Genomic DNA, 25,901 nt, shown 5'->3' on the forward strand with positions numbered 1-25,901 from the left:
GTGTGTTGTCAGAAGGCTGTGAGGCTACATCCTGATGCCTATATTATCACTTCACTCCATTAGCCACACAAGTATTACACCATCCCACCTCGTCACAAGAGGAGCAAGTATAGTACAGTGAAAGATTTTTAAAATTTTTTATTGGTGCATTGTATTCATACACATTAATGGGATACAAAATGGTAGAGGCACATATGCACACATCCCTCATTTAGCCCTTCCTCAATTCCCACCCCATTCCCTCCCCACTCCCTCCTTCTTATGACTGACTTCGATAAGTTTGAGAAAGAGATAGATCACAGTCACATAACTTTTGTTTTAATATACTGTTAAAACTGTTCTATTTTCTTATTAGTTATTATTGTTCATCTCTTGCTGTGTCTACTTTACCAATTAAACTTTTTCATAAGTTTGTATAAATAGGACAAAACATAGTACTTGTAAAGGGTTTGGTACTATCTAGGGTATCAGGCTTCTTTGGGTCTTGGGATATACATCTTGCAGAGAAAGGAGGGTTACTGTAGTTTTCTCCTACATCTCTTTTGCCTTCTCTAGCAACAAGAATGAAATACTAATATGGATTTTACTTGAGACATTGAAACTTTAGTAGACTATTGGGGCTTTATTGGTAATAATGGTTATTGCTACTTACATATGCTTTATGTGTATTGGTCAAATATATACATCATAAATTCTAAGTGTTCCTCACCAACTAATTGGTCTCATAACAGCCCTACAAAGCAGGTACAATTATTTTTCTTATTTTTAAAATGAGGAAACTGTGGAACCTAAGAGTTATACAACTTGCTTAGGGTAAAAAATGAGTACAGATTTGATGATGAGTCTCTATTCCAAGATTTTTGGCCTTACAGTCTCACAGTGTATACCTACCATTAAACCAAAGGGTATCAACTTTTTTCTTTTGTAAAATGTCAGATAATGTTTGTTTTAGGTTTATGGGGTCATAAGGTCTCTGTGCCCATTTCCACCCTCGTAACCCAAAGAGAGTATGATTTAGAACATGTCAACTGAGGTTTAGAAATCAATGGGTCACAACCTTAATAAGGGTCTATAGGGCCCTTCCTTCCTTCCTTCCTTCCTTCCTTCCCTCCTTCCTTCCCTCCTTCCTTTTTTCCTTTCCAGAAATATTCTACCTCAAAACTACACCCTTTAATTATATTTTAAACACCAGCCCTTTAATTATATTTTAAATTTTTATTTTATTTTTTTAATATTTTATTTTATTTTTTTAATTAATTTATTTTTTAAAATTGGTGCATTGTAGTCATATATCAATCACATTGGAGTACAAGACTTGAGAGGATATACAAGCACACATCATCCAATTATCCCTCCTCCAGCCCCCATCCCATTCCCTCCCCCTCCCTCCATCCCACACTTCTTTGGTGATTTACTTTGATACATTTGTTTATGTACCTCCTGCGTTTTAAATACCCTCCTGCGTTTTAAATCAGAGGGTTACATACCCTCTGATTGGTCACATTAGTTGCTTCACTATAGGGCCCTTTCTATAGCTCAACCTCTTCCTGTTGCCCTTTTCCTCCTAATTATTGCTGATTAAGAGAAGCGTCTGATTTATATTTTCTGCGATATTTCTCTGTGCATGCTGCGTTGCAAGTACCGATCCCACTCTTGATGGTCCCAGTAGTGGCCTGGCTACTCAGTGGACTGATCCAGACCTCGCTGGCTCAAGCAGCGGCCTTGCCTCATGGGAGGCCCCAGTTCTGGTCTCGCTGGCCCCTGAACCGGTCTAACCCCTAAGCTGGCTTTGGTCCCGGCCTTGGAGGCCGCAGGAGTGAACTTGCCTCACGCCAGGCTCCGATGCTGGCCATTGGCCCCTGCACCGGTCTAACCCCTTGGCAGGATTCCATTCCCGGCCTCGGAGGCCCCAGCACTGGCCTAGCCTCATGGCAGGCTCCAATGCCGGCCTCGTTGGCCCCAGCACCAGCCTAACCCCTCGGCAGGCTCCGATCCCGGCCTCGGAGGCCCCAGCACTGGTCATGCCTCAAGGCAGGCTCCGATGCTGGCCTCACTGGCCCCAGCACCGGCCTAACCCCTCGGCAGGCTCTTATCCTGGCCTCGGAGGCCCCAGTACCGTCCTTGCCTCAAAGCAGGCTCCGATGCCGGCCTCACTGGCCCCAGCACCGGCCTAACCCCTCGGCAGGCTCCGATCCCGGCCTCGTAGGCCCCAGCACTGGTCATGCCTCAGGGCAGGCTCCGATGCCGGCCTCATCGGCCCCAGCACTGGCCTAACCCCTCGGCAGGCTCTTATCCTGGCCTCGGAGGCCCCAGTACCGGCCTTGCCTCATGGCAGGCTCTGATGCCAGCCTCGCTGGCCCCAGCACCGGCCTAACCCCTCAGCAGGCTCCAGTCCCGTCCTCGGGGGCCCCAACACTGGCCTTGCCTCAAGGCAGGCTCCGATGCCGGCCTTGCTGACCCCAGCACCAGCCTAACCCCTCAGCAAGTTCCGGACCCGACCTCGGAGGCCCTAGCACAAGCCTTGCCTCATGGCAGGCTCCAATGCCGGCCTCGCTGGCCCCAGCATCGGTCTAACCCCTCTGCAGGTTCCAATCCCGGCCACGGAGGCCTCAGTAGTGGCCTTGCCTCACAGCAAGCTCCGATGTCGGCCACTGGCCCCGGCGCCCGCCTAACCCCTCAGCAGGTTCCGATCACTGTCTCTGTGGTTATTATTTCAAAGGTTCCAGTTGTAATGTACCAGATCTTTGCCTCCCCCGAATATTGGCCACTGGCATTGCCACTGCCTCCACCGTTTCAAATCCTTCCCAGGCTCTTTTTCCACTCTGAATGTTGTCCAGTGTTCCTAAGCATGCGTGATGGTAGCATTCAACATCTGGTGTAATTTCTCCAAAAAAATAAAGTTGGTAAGATCCGGTTTCTGCTTCTCCTGAATACAAGTCTCCACCACCATCGCGGAGAACTCTTTCAACACCGCATTTCTCCTTGGTCTCCGCTAAACTCTCTCCTTATATGTGATGTCTGAGATTCTTAACAATATAGAGAAATAGCAGTCCTCTTTCACAACGAATTTTTCCATAAGTTCCAGTGCATTTAGAAAAGTTTTGTCTGCATCTCCAGTGTCCTGGCATCCATAACGGCTTTCTTACCTCCTCTCCGATATTTTTCTTTATCTTTTTCTGTTCTGGGCCCGGTTTCTCCAGGGGTCTGGCATGCTACTCGCAGTTCGGCCCGGGGCCCAGAGTTCCGCGACCCGGGCCCCAGCTGGCAGGCCCCGCGTGCGACCCCTGCCCAGAACCCAGCATCTTACTGGGCCTGGTTTCTCCAGGGGTCTGGCGTGCTATGCGCAGTTCGGCCGGGACCCAGAGTCCCGCGACCCGGGCCCCAGCTGCCGTGCCCTGCGCTCGACCCCCGCCCAGAACCCAGCGTCTTACTGGGCCTGGTTTCTCCAGGGGTCTGGCGTGCTACTCGCAGTTCGGCCTGGGGCCCAGAGTCCCGCGACCCGGGCCCGGCTTTTGTGCGCCGCGCCTATTTTAAAATTTTAAATCGTCTCACTAAATTGTTGAGTTTCTTGCAAATTTGCTGAGGCTGGTATCAAACTTGTGATACTCCAGTCTTCTCTTCCCAAGTGCTAGGATTACAGGTGTTTGCCACCATATAGGCTCTCTACGGTTCTTTTTACTTTCTTTTTTTTTTATTTTATTTATTTATTTATTTATTTTTTTTTTTTTTGTGTGTGTGGGTCTGGGGATAGAACCCAGAAGCATTTGACCCTCAAACTACACCCCCTACCCTATTTTTTATTCTTTATTTTGAGACAAGGTCTCACTAAGTTGCAGAGGGCCTAAGTAGCTGAGGCTGTCTGGGAACCTCAATCGTCGTGTCTCAGCCTCCCAAATGTGGGGATTACAAGCATGCACCACCATGCCCAGCTTACTTTCGTTTTTTGTACTGGGAATTGAACCCAGAGACATTCCACCTTTGAGCTACACAAAGCCCAAAAGAGTGTCCCTAGGTTGATGAGAATCTCTCTCTCTTTTTTATTTATTTTATTATTTTATTTTTTTGGTGGTACTGGGGTTCCTGGAAACCCTTCTACCTCCGGGCTACACTCCCAGACCTATCTTATATTTTTTATTTGGAAACAGGGTCTCTGAAGCCAGTGAGGCTGGCTTTGAACCTGCAAGATGCTCATTTCTCCGCCTCCCAAGCGCGGGGATTACAAGTGTGCCACCACGCCCAGCGTAGAATCTCACTATTTTCTGAGGTTGTCCTCAAACCTGCAACCCTTCTGTCTCAGCCTCCCTAGTATTTGGATTACAAGAGTATGCCACCAAGCTTGGCAGTTCTTTCTAATTTTGTTTCTTCCCTTATACACCATCATTTATTCTCCTAATAAACATTTGGTTTGTGCTTTTTCTAAAGAGACTTATAAAAAAATTAACATATTACAGTTTTTATAATCTTACTATTAACAAATGTGTTGAAATTTATTTAATTTGGTCTTGTAAACTTACTTGAACTATAGAAAGTATGTCTCCCCCCGCCCCCCAACATAATATCTTAGCAGAAGTTTCTCAGAATATTTTGGGAAACATTGACTCAAATCTTAATGTAGTTCCTTTACACTGTACTATAAAAGAAATATCATAATAAAGATTATTTTGAAGGTATAATTTTTTCTAAACTCTTTGAGTAAGAAGTACATTGTAAATATAAATATCACTTTACTGGGGAAACATTAAGTTTGCCTTGAAATTAGTTGATTGATTTTTTTTCTGTTCTTTTGAGAAACTACAAAATGAAAATAATTATCCAAAGGCTTTATCCCTAGCCCTTTGTTACATGGCAAACCTTTTCTTGCTAACTTGTATTAGCTTTTGGCAGAAAAAAATCGCCATAGCAGGATGGGTTTTTTAAAAGTCCCTGGCATTAGTAATTGACTCGCTACATGACATTCTTCTATTTCTCTGTTACTTTTCTTTCTCAAATTCACTCAGTGTAGCATGAGGATGGAGTTAAAAGTTCTAAGAGGATCCTTGTAAAGATGATTACAAAGAGGCTCAGACAACAGCTGCTAAGTAAAATTCAGGTCAGATCATCCATGCTCTCATTTAAAAATATATTCCTTGGATGCCTCCAATGAGCAAAGCATTGTTCTGATCATAATGTTAAATATATGTAAAGTAACTGCAAATAATTATTTGCCTACACCATTTCTATCTAGGAGCAATTATGTGTGTGTTAGTATCTCTACTCTAATGGAGTACTGTAACTTAATACGTAGTTGTAAATAAATATCTAATGAGATAATTAAATCTCAACAAAGACATAATTTCTTACTAGCATTAACTCTAGGGTCATCAGAGCTATGTATGGCTCACTTAATCAAAAAAGTTTTATTATATGCAGTTTGTATTTCTCTCTACAGGAGTATCTTTACAGCACCTATTTTCTGTTACAGTTACATCAGGATTTATTTGTAGTACAATATGCTTTGTTACAATAGTCTTGAGAGTTATAATCCTTTTAAACACTCTCACTTGAAAGCATTTTCAAACACTCTGGGAATGCAACTACAAAAGCCCCAAGTGTAACTTAATCTTCTGTATTTGGGTTCTTCTTGAAGCTGATATTCTTTTGAGAAAAGTTGAAGTACATGTTGATTTGTACACTATTAGCATTTATCTGAGATGAAGGGCAATGGTAATGACTGAGCATTTTATGATCTTCAAAACTTTAGTGTACCAAAATTATGGGATTGCTTTAATGTGATGCCTGTATGTATAAGTATTTATTATCAAGTCCCACAATCCTGAAATTATACTTTTAATCTAGCAAAACTTCAATAAAGAACTGTCATCCAAATGAATTTTTAACTTGGCAAAACTTAATCTTATCTGTAATTAAATCACAATTAACTTTTAATTATTCTAATTAAAGATGTGTATCATTTTCTTATGATGGTCTCCCCTGTAGCTTGTTTTAAATTAACTCTACTGGGAATAAGCAATTTCTTCTGATGTATATCCAAATCTCTAAGTCTCAGATTTGAATACTTGAATTTTTTTAAATGAGGCTTCTCAATAAGTTTTTATTTTTGTCTAGCTTTTAATACTTCTGAAAATGCTTCAAGTCAAGATTTAGTAGCAATTTCTTGAGTTTGTTTAGACATAAAATCTCAATAACCATTTCCATATAGTATAAATCTAAAGACTATAATAAGTATAATAGAACTCTAATACAAATAGATCTTTGTGCAGAAAAGGCAGCACTGCAATTGTTCTCTACTTCTAACATCTTTTTTTAGATATTGTAAGTCCATTGATATTATAAAAAAATTGAAGAGTTTCCTTGACTAAAAAATATGGAGAATAGCCGGGCATGGTGGCACACACTTATAATCCCCCCGTGCTTCGGAGGCAGAGACAGGAGGATCTTGCAGGTTCGAAACCAGCCGCGCTAGCTTAAGAGACCCTGTTTCCAAAAATAAAAAAGTATAAAATAGCTCTAGGAGTGTAGCCTGGAGGTAGAATGCTTCCAGGAACCCCAGTACCACCGCGCATATATATGTGGAGAATAGAGGTATATAGTGCATATATATGCTCCCAAAGTTTCTCTTTCATAGGAAAAAATGCCAGGTTTCATTTTCATTCATTAGAGAGTTTACAATGTTTTCACTTCTTTTTCCTATTAATTGTTGTTGGTGGTATAGTGGGTGATTGTTAAAAGGTAATAACAATAATATGTATTCAAATAAAATAATATAATGCTTGGGTGTAAAGTACAGTATAGCTTGAGAAAATGTCCTCAATTTCATCAGAATATTTTCAACTAGAAGACATCACTTTTATATTTATGTATATATATATATATATATATATATATATATATGTGTGTGTGTGTGTGTGTGTGTGTGTGTGTGTTTGTGTATGTGTGTGTGTGTATGTGTGTAGTGGTAGTATACATTGCTCAGCTATAAGCTTTCAGGGTTGGTGAGAATAAGAGCTTTTCTCTATATCTCTTGCTAATCCTGGATTAAACCTAAGAGTATTTTCATTTCTAACCTTTTTTGAGAAAAAAGGGTTTTCATCAAAACCAATTTAATTATCTTTTCAAGGACACATAAGTGTACCTTTCTGCATCTGAGCCTTTCAATGTTATAATGTGAAATTCAGTACTTTGGAATGAGTGACTAGAAGAACTAAACTTTCAGTTCGGAATTTACACTGTTTACAATTCAATCTTTCTAGGAAGAGATTATTAATTAATTATAACCAATGGAATGTATAGTTTTGTAATATTAACTGAAATGTGAGTTTAATTATTGCTTTTGATTAACATTACACTGGTGAGACAGAAACGGAATTGAGTAAAAATAAGGCGTTAGTTAAGTTTGATCAGTATTGAAGCACGGCTTATATATGAAAGAGTGACGTTCACAAAGTTCATGTCTCAGATAGACTAGGCAAGTTGTATTATATGAAATGGTATTAATACAGGTGTGTTAATTCATCTTAGTCCTCTCACTAGCATTTGATAAAATTTTGCTGATTGAATAGAGGAGACAATTGGTAACATAGGATGGGTCAAACATGGTACATAGTACCCTGAGCAAAATTTATTGAGGGAAAGGTAAAAAGAAAAAAAGCATGTTAAATCTGAATTTTTCTTTTAAATTAGTCTGCTTAATGGTTTTAGAAAAGAACCCTTTTGTATATAAGATTCATAAGAACCCATATGAACTTTGTGATCTAGAGCCCAAATCAGCTTTCAAATATGACTCCATCTGCAAAAAGAAGACGCTCTGTTTTAACAGTGAGGATAGGCTGCAATTTCAAGTATTTATTATGCACTATACATTGTTATTAATGCTTTCATTACTCAAGGTTTTAACTCTATTACCCCTGAACCTATTCAGTAGACTGTAATATCAACTCTACTTTATAGAGCGATGTGGTTGAAGAAGCTGAGTCCTTAGGGATGCAGCCATGGGGACTATGTTTTGCCTTTGAATCTTCTTGCTTTCTCTCAATTGCTTCCAGCCTTCGTGTAAGAGCAGAGCCGTTGATTTCTCTCTTTCTCTGCTTTCTTTCAACCATCCATGAGCCTACAGATGTAACCTGGCCTGACATGGACTGAAACTACAAGATCTCCAAAAAACTGTGAGCAAATAAGTCTTCCTTCCTCTAAATTGTGAGGTCAGTTGTCATGGATTATTGCAGTGAGAATGTTGACCAAGACAGATGTAGACTCCATCTTTACTGTGTGTGATGTCCTGGTTCCTAATTAGATCTGGCTTAGCCCTTTTCCTTTAAAATAAACTTGGTTAGCTTAAGTAAATTTGAGTTATATTGCTATTGCTTAAACAAATGTTTAAACCAATACTCCAGTGAGAGGATAAACTAGATCAAACCTGAGGCAGACCTATTGCAGTCAGAGAGCTTATCCAGAAAAATAAGCAAAATAGCATAGTGAAAAACGTACTGATCATGAAACTCTAATCTAGAATTAGTTTCACTATTGCTGGACATGGTGGTGCACACCTGTAATTTCAGTTCGTAAGTGGCTGACACAGGAGGTTCAAAATTTAAGGCCAGCCTCATCAATTTAGCCAGAATCTCAGCATTTTAGAATGACTCTGTTTACAAAAATGAAGTACAGCTGGGGCTTTAGCTCAGAGGTAGAATTTCTTGGGTTAAGTATCCAGCACTATACCACACACACACACACACACACACACACACACACACACACACACAGAATTACATACACAGAAAATTAGCTCCACTATTGTAGGCACAAAAAATGATATATTAAGCTTCTTTACCTCTTTGTGGTGAAGACCACTATATAAAAAACAGCATGTCCTTGAGGGTGCCATATTTTTGTATGCAACTCTGTTAACCTGACTAACTGCCACTTTTGTTCTGATTTGGTATATAAGCTGGAGATGGTCCAGGGTAGATCTGTGTATACAGATGTGGAGAAGCTCCATATGGGAGTCTCCCTGCAGAGCTAGCATCCACCCAGTCAGCCACTGAGAATAGAGGTAGAGGCCTTGTAATTCAGCCTGATACTACTGAAATAAAGCCATTCCCTCTCCCTGAACACTTTTTATTTTCTTCTTGGATCGATTGGATTGAGCCTGTAACTTCCCAGCCTTGATCAGTTACACAACACTTGGCTTAGTGAACTGTAGGATTTGGAGCTGTCCAGTATGCAGATCTGTATCTTAGAGGGAGGGTTGGAGGACTGGCCAGCATGGAGTGAGAAGCACTTGGTAGCCAGCCACTTAGCACCATGGGCACCCACATAGGCATGGTCTGAAGTGGATAGGAGTGCTATCCAGCTTGAAAGAACACTTGGTCAAATGGGAGAAACCTTTGATAAGAGCAGTCTCCACATGGTGGCTGGGGCCCTGTGACAAGTCTCTCATGATCCTCTTTGAGGATATAGATCATGCCCTGTGAGAAGCAGCCAATGCAGCAAAACTCCAAGAGAAGTTGGAAGCAGAGAGACAGCATCAGCAGCGGACAACTGAAATAGAAAAGATGCTTTCTAGAGGAGGAGGTGCACAAAGACCCTTAGAAGAAGCAGAAAGCAGAGGAACTATGGCAGCCATTTGAGAAGACCAACAGCTTGTTGAAGAAAGAGGAAAGTGCCGGCCCCACCCTGTATGCCAGACCAGTGAACACACAAAAGGTTAAATCCCTGCAACCCCAGACTCCAAAGGGAAACTTACAGAGCTCCCCCAAAATTGCAAAACACTTGACATACTGCCCCTACACCCTGATGGAGCCAATGGAATTGGGCAGGTGGTTCTGTCACAAGCTCACTGAATCATTAGCTGCTTGGCTTCTAATGTTCTAAGACCTGAGGATGATGAATAGCATAGTTTTCAGGGCCTGGGAGTTGGAGAAGGTTCTGTGGCATAGCACTCTTCAGTGTGACAGAAGCTGAACAGGGAGATTTTCCCTACTTGATGGCAACTGTTTGCACAGTGTGGATGAGTGAGTATAGGGGACCTTCCTGGAGCCACAAGTAAGTGGCAGAGCTCATCCAAGTGCTAAGAGATTTAGTTATGAAAAATGCCATTTATAATTTAGACACTAGAGGTCCAGATGAGGCACAGTTTAGGGCAGGGAGAGATGTGGTGTTAGATATCACCCCCTCTGCCCTGTTTGGGCCCCCAGTTCCTCTTCTGATGCTCTATGAGGGCCATTCTCTGAATGAAGTAACAACAGGAGTGCTACCAGCAAAGGGAATTCAGGAAAGGGAAATATTATCTTGGCTATGCCCTTAGAAAGTGTGTTCCTTGAGACAGTGTGTCCCCAGACAAACATGATTACCACATGTGAGTGATGTACTGTCTGTTCCAGACTGTATTCCCTGATTGGCAGCCACCAGTTGGCACGTAATTTGGGACAGGGTACCCCTTACCCAAAACTGGACATTATGGGCCCCTGCCTACCTCTGAAGGTACAGGTAAGCTATCACACCAACATAGGCTTGTTGTCTTTCTTCCAGTGCAGCATCCTAACCAGAGGGCTGTGATGATGGCTTGAAAAGGTAGTTTGTATCCTATTGTTTCCTTAGTGAGGGGAAAAACAATACTACACACATTTCACTGACACCCTAGCACAGCAGTAGGCCCAGGACGTGAACATTGAGTGGCACTTCCACGCTTCATCAGCAGACACCATTGAGCTCTACAACAGCCTTCCGAAGCAAGGCCTGGGAGCCATTAGTTCATTCACTTTTGCAGAATGGATAAAATGGTTGTGGTTCATTTAGCAGACTCTGAATGAGCAAAGCCACAAGTGCAGCTTTGAGCAGTAGAGCAACATTTTGCTACTTGTTCCCACTGTCCTTCCCAAAGGACAGACAGCTATGAAGACTTTGCCCTGGAAAGTCAAAGCTCCCCATCTATGTCAGGTGACCTTATAGCTCCATGGAGGCAGGGCCTGGAACTGGGCCTCCAGGTTTCAGGCACAGGCAAAATGAATTTAATATGCTTGGCCAAGTTTCCTGCTCCTGCCTACCACACACAGGCTTGTCTGTGGGTAAGTCTCTCACTTCTCTTCAGCCTGATGGCCAGAATTGGGGATGGTGATTCCCAATGAACCCTCATTTTTGCCGGTATATTCTGACAGTGTGGACAGCCACTTGGAAGCCAATAATTGGCTGGTGATACATAAATCCCTGTGGGGCCAAACTCCTTGGCAGGAATTATGGAAACTAGGCCAACCAAAGACAGTGACCATATATCATGTGTCTGGGCATGCACTACTGGTCTCCCCGGCATTGATGAGGCTGACATCTTGGCCCAAGTGCGATGGCTAAAGACATCTTTTATGGGAGATGTAGCCCAGTGGTTGCATTGTCACCTTTTGCATGCATGGCTGCGGACAATATGGGTGGCAGTGAAACCTGCCAGAACAATGGATGCATGTGGTTACTGCTTGTCAGCAGTGCACTGCTATTGTAGTTTGTGTTGCTGTTATGGCATTTGGTTGCAATGTCCCTCATACCTCGCACTGGGGCTCTCACAGAAGATGGGAACTGCATAGATTGTAAACTGAAAAAGACAAATGGGGTGAAGTATGGGGACAATTAAGACTTGGTGTTAGGCTTCCTCACCTCCTTCTGCTGAAGGCCCCTGTTGTATGAAAACCAGCTAAGCAGGTCCTTGAGGATGTCATATTGTCTTATATGACTCTGTGCCAAGCTTGTGGCCACTTTTGTTCTGATTTGGTATATAAACTAAGCTGAGACATGCCAGTGTACAGATGTTTGCATGGACAGGCAGCTGCGCAGAAGCCTCACACACAAGTCTCCATGATCTGTTAGCATGTACCCAGGTAGCTGCCACTGGGTATGGAGACAGAGGCCTCCTACTTCAGCCTGTCACAGCTGACATGTTTCCCCAACTGCCCCCCTAGAATCCCAGTGCCTTGCTTCTTCTTTGGATGGACCAGATTGATCCTGCAACTTCCCTACTTTTATTGGTTGATTATACAACTATAAATGAGATAAAACCTTAAATAATTATATGTCCTCTGTAGTCCTTATCTTGCCATCCATAGGAGGATTGGACTAAAAGACTTTAGGGGCTGCTTCAATTCTATATTTCTGCAAATTCACACTGTGTACAAGAAAGAAAAATGGCTCACGGAAATATGTCAAGAGAGACGGATGGAAATGACCTAGGGGGAAAAACTAGTTGCTGAGGGCTGAGGTATAAGTGGGTCCAGGACTACTGAGAGGAAAAAAGGAGACAGAGGAGAACACGGATTAGAGCAAAGAGACCTTGGTGAGTTGAAAAAGACTTTTTGTGGAACACAGGAACAAAATGGGAAGTAGATTAGGAATAAGGTTAAACACAAAATGAGGGCTTAGAATGAGATCATTTGATAGGTAGGAAAAGATTAAAGAAGAGAAAGGAGATCCAGTGTTGTGATGAGACTGGATGGAGCTTACACTGCATCTAAGAATGCTGGTCAGGGATGTGGTCCAATGAGTTGAAAATTGGATAAAGGAGAAGAGAGCTTAGGTATATAAAATAGTTCTTAATTTAACTCAGAAAGTGTTGGGGTTTGCTCAACCACCTGACAAAACTTCCGATGAATCAGCTCCACATAGCGCCGTGCATGTTGGGGTCTTCACCACCACCTGACAGAACTTCCGATGAATCAGCTACATGTAGCGCCGAGAGGATATGGAGGGAGTAACTACTCCCCTTGCCCCCGCTAGCCCAATTTGGTAATGTTGAGCCTTACTGGGTCATATAGTGCTTCTGTGCTCGTGAACCCCTCGTGCATTGTATAATGATTGGCTACAAGTTATGTGCTTTGAGCATGAGAGAGTGACCTTTAGCATGATAGGTTAGAATAGTTTCCTGTTGGAAATCTCCCTTGCAGTTATTTGCTTTAAATTGGGTTGCCTGAGAAAAATAAATGAGATTCTGCTTAACTCGACTCCCGGCTCGTGTGTTTCTGTTCGGGCCGCCGGCACTCATTTTTCTGCGTAGCCCCACCGCTGACAGGCTGGACCCATCAGTCTGGTGCCCTGTGTGAGGACTTCTTCCTCAACGAGATGCTGACAGGCTAATCGGTCTGTGGGTGAGTGTGCCCTCATAAGATATGGGGAAGTCCAGTTTTAAACCTGACCCTGCCCTAGAATCCCTTCAGCTCTTTCTCAAGAGCTGAGGACTTGATCTCACTGATAACCAAGCCACCCAGGCCTGGGGGTACCTTTTAAAATTTGCCCCATGGCTCCCCAAAAGGAATCTTTTTGGTTGGGACACCTGGGATTGTGTTGAGAGACTGGTTAGGGGATAAAATGTTGAAGTTGGGGAGGGAATGGGGTGGGAATTGGGTAGGGGTTAAATCGGTGATGCGTACATGTATGTACACACAAGTTTTTTACCCCAATATGATATATGAATATAATGCACCAATAAAAAAAACTTAAAAAATAAAAAATAAAAAATAAAATGTTGAAGTATGTATATACAACCTATATACATCCATCAATATACTTTAAGTCATTTCTATATTACTTGTAATATCTAATATGATGTAAATGTTAGATAAATAAATGTTATACTCTATTGTTTAGAGAACAATGAAAATAAAAATGTCTACATGTCCAATAAATTTTTTTCAACTATTTCCTATTTACAGCTGGCTGAATCTGCATGGCATAGAACCTAAAGTGTCCCATGGGTCAATTTTATGTGCAATGTGCAGAGACAGAGAGAAGATAATATATGTAGTATGTATGTACATGTGCAAGTATACACAGTGTATATGTGTGTATATACAAGTGATTACATGTATGTGTGTAATGTATACAGTCTGCCCTTTTTCTCATTTTGTTTTAAATCTAAAATGAAGAATAGAAAAGCAATGGCCTTGTTTGTAGCACGACTGTAATCATTACCAATTAGCTCTGTTCTTATTTCTATAAATATTAACAGTTTTAGCTTTTGGTAAGTTTGAGTAACATTTAGAAATTGTTTCCCTTTTCCTATAACACATTGCTTAGTATTTAAAAATAACACTTGAGGAAGTAAAAACCTGATAATAAAGCATGTGAAGACACAGAGAAAACCTAAGTGCCTTCATACTAACTGGAGCAGCCATATGCAATCCTTTGTAATGCAGAAACTCAGCCCCAACCCTAGGCTAACACACATCAAAATTTGCATTTTAATAAGATTCCTATGTAAATCCTATACACTTTATGAATGAGAAGCACAAGTACTGAGTACAGACTCATTGTGTCTCTAGCTGCTGCAACCAAATGGATATTTGATACTAAAAAGGTAGGAAGGTACACTAAAATAAAAAGGGTTGAAGCGTTTATGTAAATTTTCCTTTCTCTCACTAAAGATTAGGAATGGACATTTAGTGAAGATACCTTTATAAGATTATTTTATCATGAGTTATAAAGCCAATTAATGTTGAAAGTATCACACTGTCAGCATTTTATTGACATAAAATACTCAAAAAATAATAATCAGGGGTAGCAAAAGTATTTTATGCAGTATCAGTGACTCTTCAGTGTCCCTCAAGATTTCAGGAACAAATAATTTTATGAAGCAGCACAATATATACTGCTGTTGGAGTTTTCCAGCGCATTCTGTGAAATCTTACTATATATATAAACATTAAACATATATATAACTAAACATATACATATATTTAGTTTTACATTTTCTAAAAACATTTAAACTTATAACCATTGTTTACCACAAGATATAAATTACTAAATAAATACTATAATATATTTGAGGACTAGAAGTAGAGTTTGTAAATCCTTTAATTCTGAAAATTTGTGTGCATAAAGACTAAGAAACATACAGTATTATATTTACTCTGCTAATGATATATGCCAGTTATATATACATATCAAAGCAGAAATGTTTTAAGTTACTGGAGATTGAACCCAGAGGCATTACCTCTGAGCTACAACTCCAGCCCTATTTTATTTGTTATTTTGAAGCAGGGTCCAAGTTGCTAAGGGCCTTACTACATTGCTAAGGCTGGCCTCAAACCTGTGATTCTCTTATTTTAACCTCCTAAATACTGAGATTACAGGCATGTGCCACTACATCCAGCCAAAGTAGAACTTTAAATAATTTGATTTAGAATCATACTACTATTATGTAACCATTATTAGGGGTGAGGGGCTAAAAGAATCAGCCAATCAGAATCCATTTAAGTATTAACTCAGAATTCACTTTAGAATTTTCTGGATAAGAATTTTATGTGTAATTAATATAACCTATATCACATAAAAAGAAAATGTGTTCAAAGTTATATAATTGGTGACAGAACCAGAATTCCAAAATGAGTCTTGTCTGAATCTTTCAATTCATATAGATGATAAGTAAGTGATCCATAGATTAGAAAATCTCTCTTTTCTCTCTCTCTCTCTCTCTCTCTCTCTCTCTCTCTCTCTCTCTCTCTCTCTCTCTCTCTTTCTCTCCTCCTTTCTTCTTTTCTCCTGTTCTCTCCTTTCCTCTCCTTTTCTTTCCAGCCTTCCTTTGGTATCTGTGGGGAATTGTTTCCAGAATCCCCACTTTAGGCGTATGCTTTACCATCTAATAAAATGGAGTCCATGTTTTTCAGCATTTTCTCGAAACACCTGTCCTTCCCCCATTAAAATGTAAAAGGATGGATTAATTCTTTTCATCTAATCATTTAGTCAATGTAGTGTAGCATAATTTTTAAAAATACAGTGAACTGTAGACTGGGTAATGTTGGATCAAAACTCAATTGCTCTGTGACTCTGAGATTTGAATTTCAATCTCCTTGATAGAAGTAGGACTTGTGCCATATTGCCATATTACTGGGAAGATTAAATGGGGTTATGCAAAGTGCTGGGTAAAAAGGAGGCAGTCAGAAACTGCAGATTCTCCTCCACTTCTTTTGCAGAATGTGAAAATGTATTTTCAATATTTTAAAGGAGGCACCTGAATTAGATTTATCTAATTTGCTTTGTTTTTACTGATGCTCAGAATTAGTAAATGAAATAATCAGTATCTCTGACACTACGCAATAGTGATTATGTAACACACATCTTGCGATCCCAAAAATTTGCTAGTATATATTGTACTCTTTATTCAAAAAAGCATGGCAAAGGCGAACATCTCCAGGAGTGGTGGTGCATGTTTATAATTACCCAGTATTTGGGAGGCTGAGACAGGAGTATCAGAGGTTCAAGGCCAGCCTCAGCAACATGGTGAGGCCCTAAACAACATAGAAAAAAACTATTTCAAAACAAAAAGTAAAAAGGGTTGGGAGTATAGCTTTAAAGTAGAATGCCCCTTGGTTCAATCTCCAGTACAGAAGAACAAGAGAAAGAAGAAGAAGAAGAGAAAGACAAGGAGGAGGAGGAGGAGGAGGAGGAGGAGGAGGAGGAGGAGGAGGAGGAGGAGGAGGAGGAGAACGAGGAGGAGGAGGAGAGGGAGGCGGTCATACATAGTACACAGCTTTGAACTCTCCTATGTACCAAAGGCCCATTGATTTCTGTCCTACTCCCCAGTTTGAGATAAGGAGAAATAAGATAAAGCAGAAGATGTAAGATTAACTTTTTGATTATATCCTACTAATGGTGAAATTTAGGGTCAAACAATAAAATTTTAACTACCTATAAAGGACTAATACCCTTATAAAAACCTCATACTAACAATTCCATAAAAACATGAAGAAAGGGGAAAAACAGGCCTTTTATTTCATATTGAATGTAGGAAGCAGAGGGTGGCAGGGCTTGAAGGTCCATGGGCATAGGAGATACATTCAGAGTCCACATTTGAGTTATTATCCTGCAGTCTGAAGCACTATCCTAAAACCGAAGCTTTGGTAATCCCGTGTAATAACAGTAACCGCATCACTTATTTTTTACTGATATTTTTTATTGAGGTTTGTAGCTCATGATTTTACAGGTGATTGTACAGAGCATTTTTAAAAAGGAAAAGGATAAAATGGTTTTACATGGGGAAAAAAAACTCAATAGCTTGAAATCTGGTAGGTGTATATGATAAGAATAATGCCATGTGTGATTATGAGAATCCTAAGAGACCAAAGTTGCATTAACTATGTTTCTGTTTTTGAAAGTGACTTTTATTTATCAGTGAGGAATAGCTCAATTAGTTGTTAGTTTTTCAAGTATGCAATAGTTTTTTTAAGAGATCTTGAATTAGATTTAATGCTTGGTGAGAGAGAATATATATGGAAAAACTTCCAAATTACCTGTCCACTTCCAAAGTATTCACAGAAGCTGAATAAAGGGAAATCAACCTGACTCTACAAATCTTGACTTTATAGTTCACAGGCAAAGATCATTGTTAGAATATACAAACAAATGAGGCTTATTTATAAATGAACACAATGATTATCTACAGCTTTTTCAAGACATATCCTCTTTTATTACTCAGGATGATAAAGGAAATCTTTACTCTCAAATGAGGCATGAAAACCACCTTTAAATGACTCAAAATGTCATTCAAAACATAAGCAACTGTGACAACTTGAAAGTCAAGGCATAAAAAACAATACTGTAAAGGACTAGGCAGTTATTAGCACAAGAGGATACTCTGTCCTAGCCATGTATCTGGAGTTCCAACGCTAGTGACCTCTACCTATTATTACAGGATTTTTTAAATATAATTTTTATATAATTTTGTCAATTTTGGGGGGTTCAATCAATATATTTTATTTTGGAATCAAGATCATTTTGCCTGATTCTTCAGAAGAATCAGATAAATTTTAAGTTTTAAAAAGCTATTTTTATATATGGATTTTAAGGCTATTTCCTTTCTAATAGAGTATTAAGTTTTGCATTCTAGAGCCACAGAGACAAACCAAAGTCCTTTAAATGTAAAAGTCTCTGATTTTATACTGAGTTTTTAATAATCTCTTTCTTCAATTGAAGATTGTAGAATTCTCATTTTAAAATTGTTCAATCTGAATGACATTTAAATTAGATCCTTGGAAGACTGCTTTACTTTCCTCTTCTTTCAAGCTCTTCCCTTTAGCATTCCAGAAGGAAAAAAGCATTGAGAATACTTTTTGCTGCCTTTGGATTATGGAGTACTTTGATAACCCACCATGTATACAACTGTCTGCAGAATTCTGTGAGTTGACTACAATAATTGAAGAGAAAACTTAGTAATATTTTCAGTAGTGTAGTTATTCGTTCCATTTTAATGTAATATCCATATATAATGAATTATCCTATAACAGGATTATTGCTTGGTTATGAATTATTTTGCATGATGTATATAATTCTAATATAATATTAATTTAATGTTTATTAGAAAGATTCATAATAAAGCTCTGAAAGCTAAAAAGCTACTAGTAGCATTAACTGTTTTGGTGTATAATAGAGTTAGCAGATTAGAAGCATGAAGGTGAACTGAGGCAAAGTACTTGTAGAAAGATTTTTTAAATATTGATATTTCATCAAGACAAGGTATAGCTAGACACAAGATATACTGAGTGCTAAAAGTGTTTAGTATTCCTGTGGAATTAGCAGGATGAAATTTTAATATGGTAAAGTCCATATTCTTAACAAATCGGTGACATTTGGTACAGTGTATACAATTTTTATCACTATAATTGATTTAATTATTTGTCTGGAATTCTAGTTTAGGTCTTGCCACCTCATCATAAATTTTCTAACTTGGTTCTGTTCTTCTGGTCACACTATGGTTGAAAAGACTTGCTCATTACAGTAGAGTTTTTTTTTTTTTTATACATATAGTGTTCCTGGATTTCTTCACATAAATCATAGTTTACTATTTACCTTTGAAATACTCTACTGGAACACAAATTATCAAATGAGAAACATGCCATTGATTTACTACTAAGAAAGAGAGACACCAAAACATTCTTGAAATCAAGATATTGGATAGTAACTTGAAGTTGCTAGATATAAAAGAAGTCCTGACTTTTAATTTTTTAAAAAAGAAGAAATAGCAATGCATATTTCAAATGATAATATGTAAAACTATATAAACTGCCTGTTTTATTATAAAAATCATCATATTTGCAATGATTGTAAAGAAACAATTTCCTCTGAAAGCTGTAACTAAAAGGAGTTCTAGTATATAAAAACAGGTACAGGTGAGTTAAAGATTGATTTCTTTTTGAGAGGATGTAACCAGGGTTAATAAGTAAACAAGAAGTTTTCTCTTATAACCCAATCAGGAAAGCAGCAACTACCAACATTTACATTTATATGGGACTACAAATAAAAATTTATGTCTAATAACATTTTTCAGATAATTTAAGACAGACATATTCACTGATTACAAAATTGAATTTGCCGTTGAGATTTATCAAATCCATTTTATGAACTAAAGGAAGATTCTTAGGTAGAAATCATTTACACAAAAATAAGCCATGTTGCAAAGTTGCTGTTTCACTTTTATACCTGGACCTTCCTAACTTTTCAGTGCACAGAAATTGAACATGATATAGTATTACTTAGGAGTGCATAGTCATTATATATGTGATGAGTTAAATTACCAGCCACTAAAAATGAGCTATTTATATTGTAATATCTTGGTCTACAATATACTGGGAAGTTCATACATTTTGTTCTTTTATCTCACTATTTTTGTTAGAGAAATTACTTTCATGGGAATATCTCCACAACTACTCAAAACCAGAATAGATTTGGGGTTTTGTTTGCTTGTTTTCACTAAGTCTGAACTGACATGAACTTGTAGTTCAACAATGTTTTGCTTTTGTTTTCCAAAATACTTAAGTAGTAGCACTTTGGTACAGTACTGAGGGACAACTTCAAAAATCTAAATATTCTTTCATTCATAGGACGTAAATTTAGTTCAAAGTTGACCTTTAAACCACTCTGCTGCTATATTTCCTTTTCTTTTGGTCTGTACAATAATTCAGAAAGTCAGTCAAGAAAGATTTTATTGTTGGTTTGTAAAGTGAGTAATCTATCAATAAATTTGAACATATATGGGGGGAAAGTCAAGGATATTGCCTAAAATTAATTATATGAATATTTTCAATTCCTTTTCCAATTTCTTTATATGCTTATCTCCATTATTATGAAAAGTATTATCACACCAAGTCAATATTATAATATAAAAGTCTAAATTTTGAAGATCATTTCAATATGGTAACATTTTTAGATTTTAATGGGGATCTTAAAATATAAATCATAAACTATGTTGTAATTTTGAGCCTTTGTAACTTTTTTTAAAAGGAGTTATTTTTGTTGCCTGATTTTGATTATTGCATTTTCCTGATTATTTTTACTTCTAAATAATTATTCTCATGCCAGTTCTTTTTTGTGGTTATGATTATTTTAACATACTATTTTTTTATTCAACTCCAGTATGTTCAATTTTAACAAAGTTGAAACAAGAAGGTATAACCATAAAATTTAATTGGAATTCCAACCTATCTCTTCTCAAAATTAAGATTTCTTCATAAATGTTATTAATTAGAAACATAGGTGGTAGAACAATCCATCAGTTTTAGAATCAATTAAACATGAGGTCCATTAGTTAGTTTACTGATCAAATATCATGTGACCTGGATTTCAAAGAGGAAAAGAAAACCTAAATATAAAAATACCATTTTACTAGGAAGCAGTATGTTTCATTGGCATAACTTGTTCTTCCAGACGCCTATATATGTACATTGTGTATGGTTGATGGATACTTTCTCTTCATCAAATATATAAAAAATATGCAGATAAAATCACAAATTTCAGAAGTTATTGAAAAATTGGGGTTAACAAAAGGTGCTAGAAAAAACTGAAAATTGTTAATGTATCAGTAGCTTTGCATGAAAAGGCGTGTGGAAAAGAAAAGATCTGCCTTCAGAAATTCAACCCTTCTAGTGTAAACAGGATTAAATGAATACATATTAAACACAAATTTTAATTAAAATGTATGTGCAATTGACTACTTTATCCACAGTTTTACTTTCTTCATAGTCACATAAAATTTGGAGGAACAATCTCTCCCTGTGAAAATCTTTGGGATATTAATTCTCTCTGAAAGCACATCTTTTATGAAGCATGAGAGGTCAAAAATCTCAACCTTTCATCTTGATGCAAGAGCTTGGTAGTGACCTATTGTACTGAATGGTCTTCTGCACCAGTTAAGGTATTAAGTGATCTTTATTTCGCTTGGACTGTATAGAGCTGGGGAGACTACCTGCCTCAAATTTCCATATAATGAACACAAAAGATCACAAGCAGGGAGGTAGCAATATCAGAAAATCAGGAAGATGAATTGAGGTAGTTTCCCCGCTGTTCTGTAAACCTAGCTTCTTACTGATAGAAGTGCTTCCATACAAATTCCCATTTGTCCAAGTAAGTACAGTGCTCATAATCCAAGACAACATGTTTGTTTCTGGAGTTACTGTCTGTCTAAAAAGAGTTCTTTTATTGCCATGTACATTCTATGCATCAAGTGAGTTAAACACCTTTGAGGTGCTAATATTGCCAAGGTGTGTGGCATCAGAAAACTTAATTACCACTGAAGCTCATTTGTTCTCCAACTTAAATAAAACCTGTAAACTTAAAAAGTGTCCATGTCAATTGACTTAAAAGATGATGCATAAAATATTTTGAGGTTATATCAAAGTTTAATTGTAGTCTGGTCCAGAACAACTTTAGTTTGTTATGTATTTTTAAATTATATATTACTGGCCATTCTCTAAACGATTCTTTTTCATCATTTTAAGATACTCACTTATGGGTGGGCAGTGTGTAGTTTTTGAAAAACTAAAACCCCAAGATATATTACAAGGTAAATTATAGGTAGCTGACAAGCTCGTTTTTGCTTTGCCTGAATGGGGCTTGGACAGTGTTGGAAAAGGGCCTGCAATAATTGGAGAAGCAGGAAGTTCCTTTGAAAAGACTGATTTTCCCCTCCTATTTTCTCCTTTAGAACAAGAAAAAATTAACACAAAAACGCTCTTCTACTGGCATAAAGTGTTATTCTCTTTGCCATGGTTCTAGCAGCTTTTAGCCAATTCAGTGAATTTAAGTTTCTCAGTTTATCAAAATGGAGCTTACAGGAGGAAAAAAAATATAGCCTTCAATTTGATACTTTCATTTCTGATTGGCTCTGGTTTTTAAAAATAAACATGGTGATTAGAGCTGGCTTATGAATAAGTGCACAGTAACCTGCTTGAGCATCTTGTTTTTAGACAACATAGAGATGCCCATTCCATTTTTCTGGTTGAATTTGTCTGCAAAGATATCATTTTGTGCTTTGATTACTCATTGAGTCAGATTGGTTTCTTTTGCAGGGCTTATTTGGGTTAGCAAAGTTTATATAATGAAAACAGAGGAAAAGAAAGGCGAGAAGAATGAAAAGAATAATAATATAGTACATACATCGATACAATATCTTCTAAATCTCAATCAGTTGTTTATTGGTTGGCAAACAAGTTTCACTTTTACAACAAATATTAGTAATGAGGTCATCCAACTTTGAGACCATACAAAATGGATCATAACTTTAAAAAAAAGTATGTGTGCTGCTAATTGAACTCTTGTATTCCTACATTACTTAAAATCCTGTCAAATAAATAAATTTTATTGTTAATAAACAGAAGACTTTAAAAAAAATCACCTCAAAATAATTTGACTTTTCAATTCTTACTATGAGGGAGTGAACTTCTTCTAAAAATTGGTAGTGCAGGTGCCCACTTGGGGATCAGACTGAGCATTCAGCACTATAACGCCTATGGAATACCGGTTTACACATGCAGAAGCCCCACTAGTTCTATAGACACCTCTTGACTTCTAGAATCATAGCTACTGTCTTAGTGATGAACTGCTTGCCAAATATGCTTTGCATTACAACAAATGTGCCCTGTAAACATAAATGTTCGTCCTGCTCTAATTTGCAAAAATGCTGTTGGAAATCTTCTGGTTAGATAAAGATATATATTGAGGGAAGGGTCTAATTTTATTTTTTTATTTTTTTGTAAAAAATAATTTGTTTGCATTACTAGAAAATGATTCTTATAAAGTGATAGTTTCATTTATTTATTTATTTATTTTTTTTTTGCCAGGTGAACTTTTAAAGAAAATAAGGCAAAAAGGAAAAACAAAAAAGCAAAACAGAAGAAAAAGAAGAAAGAAGAAAATGAAGAAAGGAGGAAGAAAACTTTGCTTTTTTACTGGTAGACAAACTTGCAAGACTAGCACAAAAGAAAAAGAAAAAAAAATTTCCCACTACATTAACAGGACTCAAATTCTGGAGGAACAGAAAGCAGACTATATGTGCAATGCTAGTAACTGTACAATACATAGAAACTGTTCGATTTTTTCTGCCATTAGTTTTATCATCAGTTAATACAGCAAATCATAAAATATGCATTTAGCATATAATTCTAGAATTCCCCTCCATTTCATTATTAATTTTGTTGTTCTATTTCGTTTCCCACAGCTATTCCCCCCGCTGTGGCGAACAGGTTGTGAGTGACCGTAAACCATTATGTGATAACAGTTTTGCTTTGCTTTTATGTTTGTTTGTGCAGCACTCCAATCTAGATGCAGCATTGTTACTAATTTCGAACAATTGTTCTGGCCTTTGAAAAATCAGGTCCTTGCAATTATAGTAACAAAGCATCGGGGATGTTAAAACAAACACAACATAATTCAACAAGGCCACAATGAGCGCCATTTTCTTCAGATCTCGTTCATTAACATAATGAAGTCTCCATCTGAGGGGGAAAGGACAAGAAAGGGGCATTTCAGCAGTTATCTTTCTCCCCTGGGCTGAGCTAAAAATCCCAGTTTAAAAAAAAAATGTCTGAGAGAGTTTGTTTTTGTCTTTTGAGAACAGCATAAAGATTGAGGAGTACACACATTATTACCACTGCTTAAATCAACTCATAACAGTCCACACGGTGTTAGCAGTTTGGTTGGTTTAGACTTGTGGGTCATCTTCTATAGACTAGTGACCAAGTGTGCAGGTCCCTTTGAACTTCCCTCGGGAGAGGTCCCGTCTTTGTTTGGGGGAACTATAAACCCATCGCTGCTGCCGCGCCCTAGCTGGTAGTACGTGTGCAGCTGGTGGACGTGGTTTCTGGAGCCCAGGTTCGGCATGCTTTTGTAGTACACGTCTTCGGCATCGGCACACCTGGCCGCGGCGGGCTCGGTCTGGGTGCTGGTGTTGACGCTGCTGTCGCCGGCGGGCACACCGGCCAGGGCCGGCATGCTGGTGTAGAGGGAGTCCCTGTGTGGGGACTGCAGGTCCTCTGTGTGCTCGTGGGTTAGCAGGGGGAAGAAGCTCTCGCTGTGGTCTTGGGGGATCCGCCTTCGGCTGTAGTGGTGTGGCTGGTGGTTCTCAGTGGCGTACACTCTCGGGGGCAGCAAAGGGGCGTCGGATTCCTCATGAATGAGTTCCAGGCCCAGGCTCTCCTCGTGGTTGAAGGACGTGGCATCGTCCAGTACGATGGCACCGTCTTCGCTCCCGCCGCCAAGGTTATTCACCAGCTTGTTCATCAGATTCCTGTTCTGCTCGCTGGAGCGCTCATGGTTGTTCAGGTAGGAAGGGATATAATTGGAAGTGAGTTCCTTCAGGATCTTTTTCTCTAGGGCGGTCTCGTTATGGTTATAGCCACGGTCTATGATTTGCACACAGTTGCTCAGGTATTCGCCGCTGGCGATGCTGTAACTATTGCCATGGTTACCATTCAGTGGTAGAGTATCCATGACACTTGTATCCCTGGCATTGTTCAGAAGCCCCTCTGAAAAAGATTACAAGACACTATGACATTGATGTCCGATAGGCCGTAGAACGAACACACACACACACACACACACACACACACACACACACACACAAAAGCAACAACATTCATTGACTATGAAATATGTATAAAATGCTAGCATTTAAGTTCGGTATAAAATGCTCAGAAACAAAAACAGTATTAAATCTGTGTGTACATAACCATATACATTTATAATTGGACAACTGATGGAAAAGAAATATCTAAAATAAATCAAAATAATTTTTAGAAACCTATAAATAATAAATTGGCATTTCTACACATTGACATTTGAAGCTTATTTGGTTATATTAGGTTATAACTTGGGTCATTCATAGCCTTTTATACACATCAAAGTCAATTAAATAATTCTTATCTTTAATTTTGCATGTTTCATTGAAATAGCTATAATATTAACATAATTCATGTGTGGTACTTTGAATTTGCTGGTCAAAGTAAAATAATTTCTAATAACTTGATAATTTTTAAGATTAAAAATAATCCTGATGCACAAAACCACAAAAGGATTATGTTAAACTTGTCAAAATGATGTAGTCATGAAATAATGCTTATTCAAATCAATGTCATGTCAAAATAATTTGCACATAAGAACATTTAAAGATCCTTGGATTTATTTACTAATTTTTCTGCTGCAAGCACTTTGGTTATTTTTATATATTAACCCATTAGTGATTGTTCAGGGTCATTAGTTAATACTACAGGAAAATAAATGTGTAAAAACACAGGAATTTGATTCCTAAAACATAGTGTCAATATTAAAGTCACCATTTTGTAATGAGTGATGATCTGAGGGCCTATCAAACTTTAGTTTTAAAAGAAGAATAAAATAAACATTTTATTCTGGTGAGAAACAGTTGCAGTGAAATATATTTTACCACACACCACTTCAAGTTTTTGCATTCCCTTAAATGAACAGAAATTAAGTCATCTAAAATAGTTTCATAAATCAGTTCAAATTTAACCATGAGAAGAAGAACACAAACATTTAACCAATTCTGGTAAATAAGGAATGATACTTCCTTCAAAAAATTAATTGAGGAATTCTCAATACATTTCTCAATACACTGCTAACTTGTGAAAATATAGCAGTCATTC

General features: G+C 38.2%; 1 protein-coding gene across 32 annotated transcripts in view; it reads right to left on the reverse strand.

The window, feature by feature from the left end:
• The window catches only part of ADGRL3 (adhesion G protein-coupled receptor L3), a gene marked incomplete at both ends in the record, with an annotated part of 570,571 nt that overhangs the window by 15,551 nt on the left and 529,119 nt on the right, over positions 1–25,901 (reverse strand). For 23 of the 32 annotated variants that reach the window (XM_080697685.1, XM_080697686.1, XM_080697681.1 and 20 more), the window contains one exon: positions 23,962–24,764. The exons of 1 other annotated variant lie outside the window; for it this stretch is intronic. In XM_080697685.1, the coding sequence (XP_080553811.1) occupies positions 23,962–24,764 (803 nt within the window). Of the gene's footprint in view, positions 1–23,961; positions 24,765–25,901 lie in introns of those variants that run through there. 8 more of the 32 variants (XM_080697696.1, XM_080697691.1, XM_080697695.1 and 5 more) reach the window with 1 other exon arrangement.

Source organism: Muscardinus avellanarius (genome assembly GCF_963383645.1).
Source record: "Muscardinus avellanarius genome assembly, chromosome: 6".
Lineage (NCBI taxonomy): Eukaryota > Metazoa > Chordata > Mammalia > Rodentia > Gliridae > Muscardinus > Muscardinus avellanarius.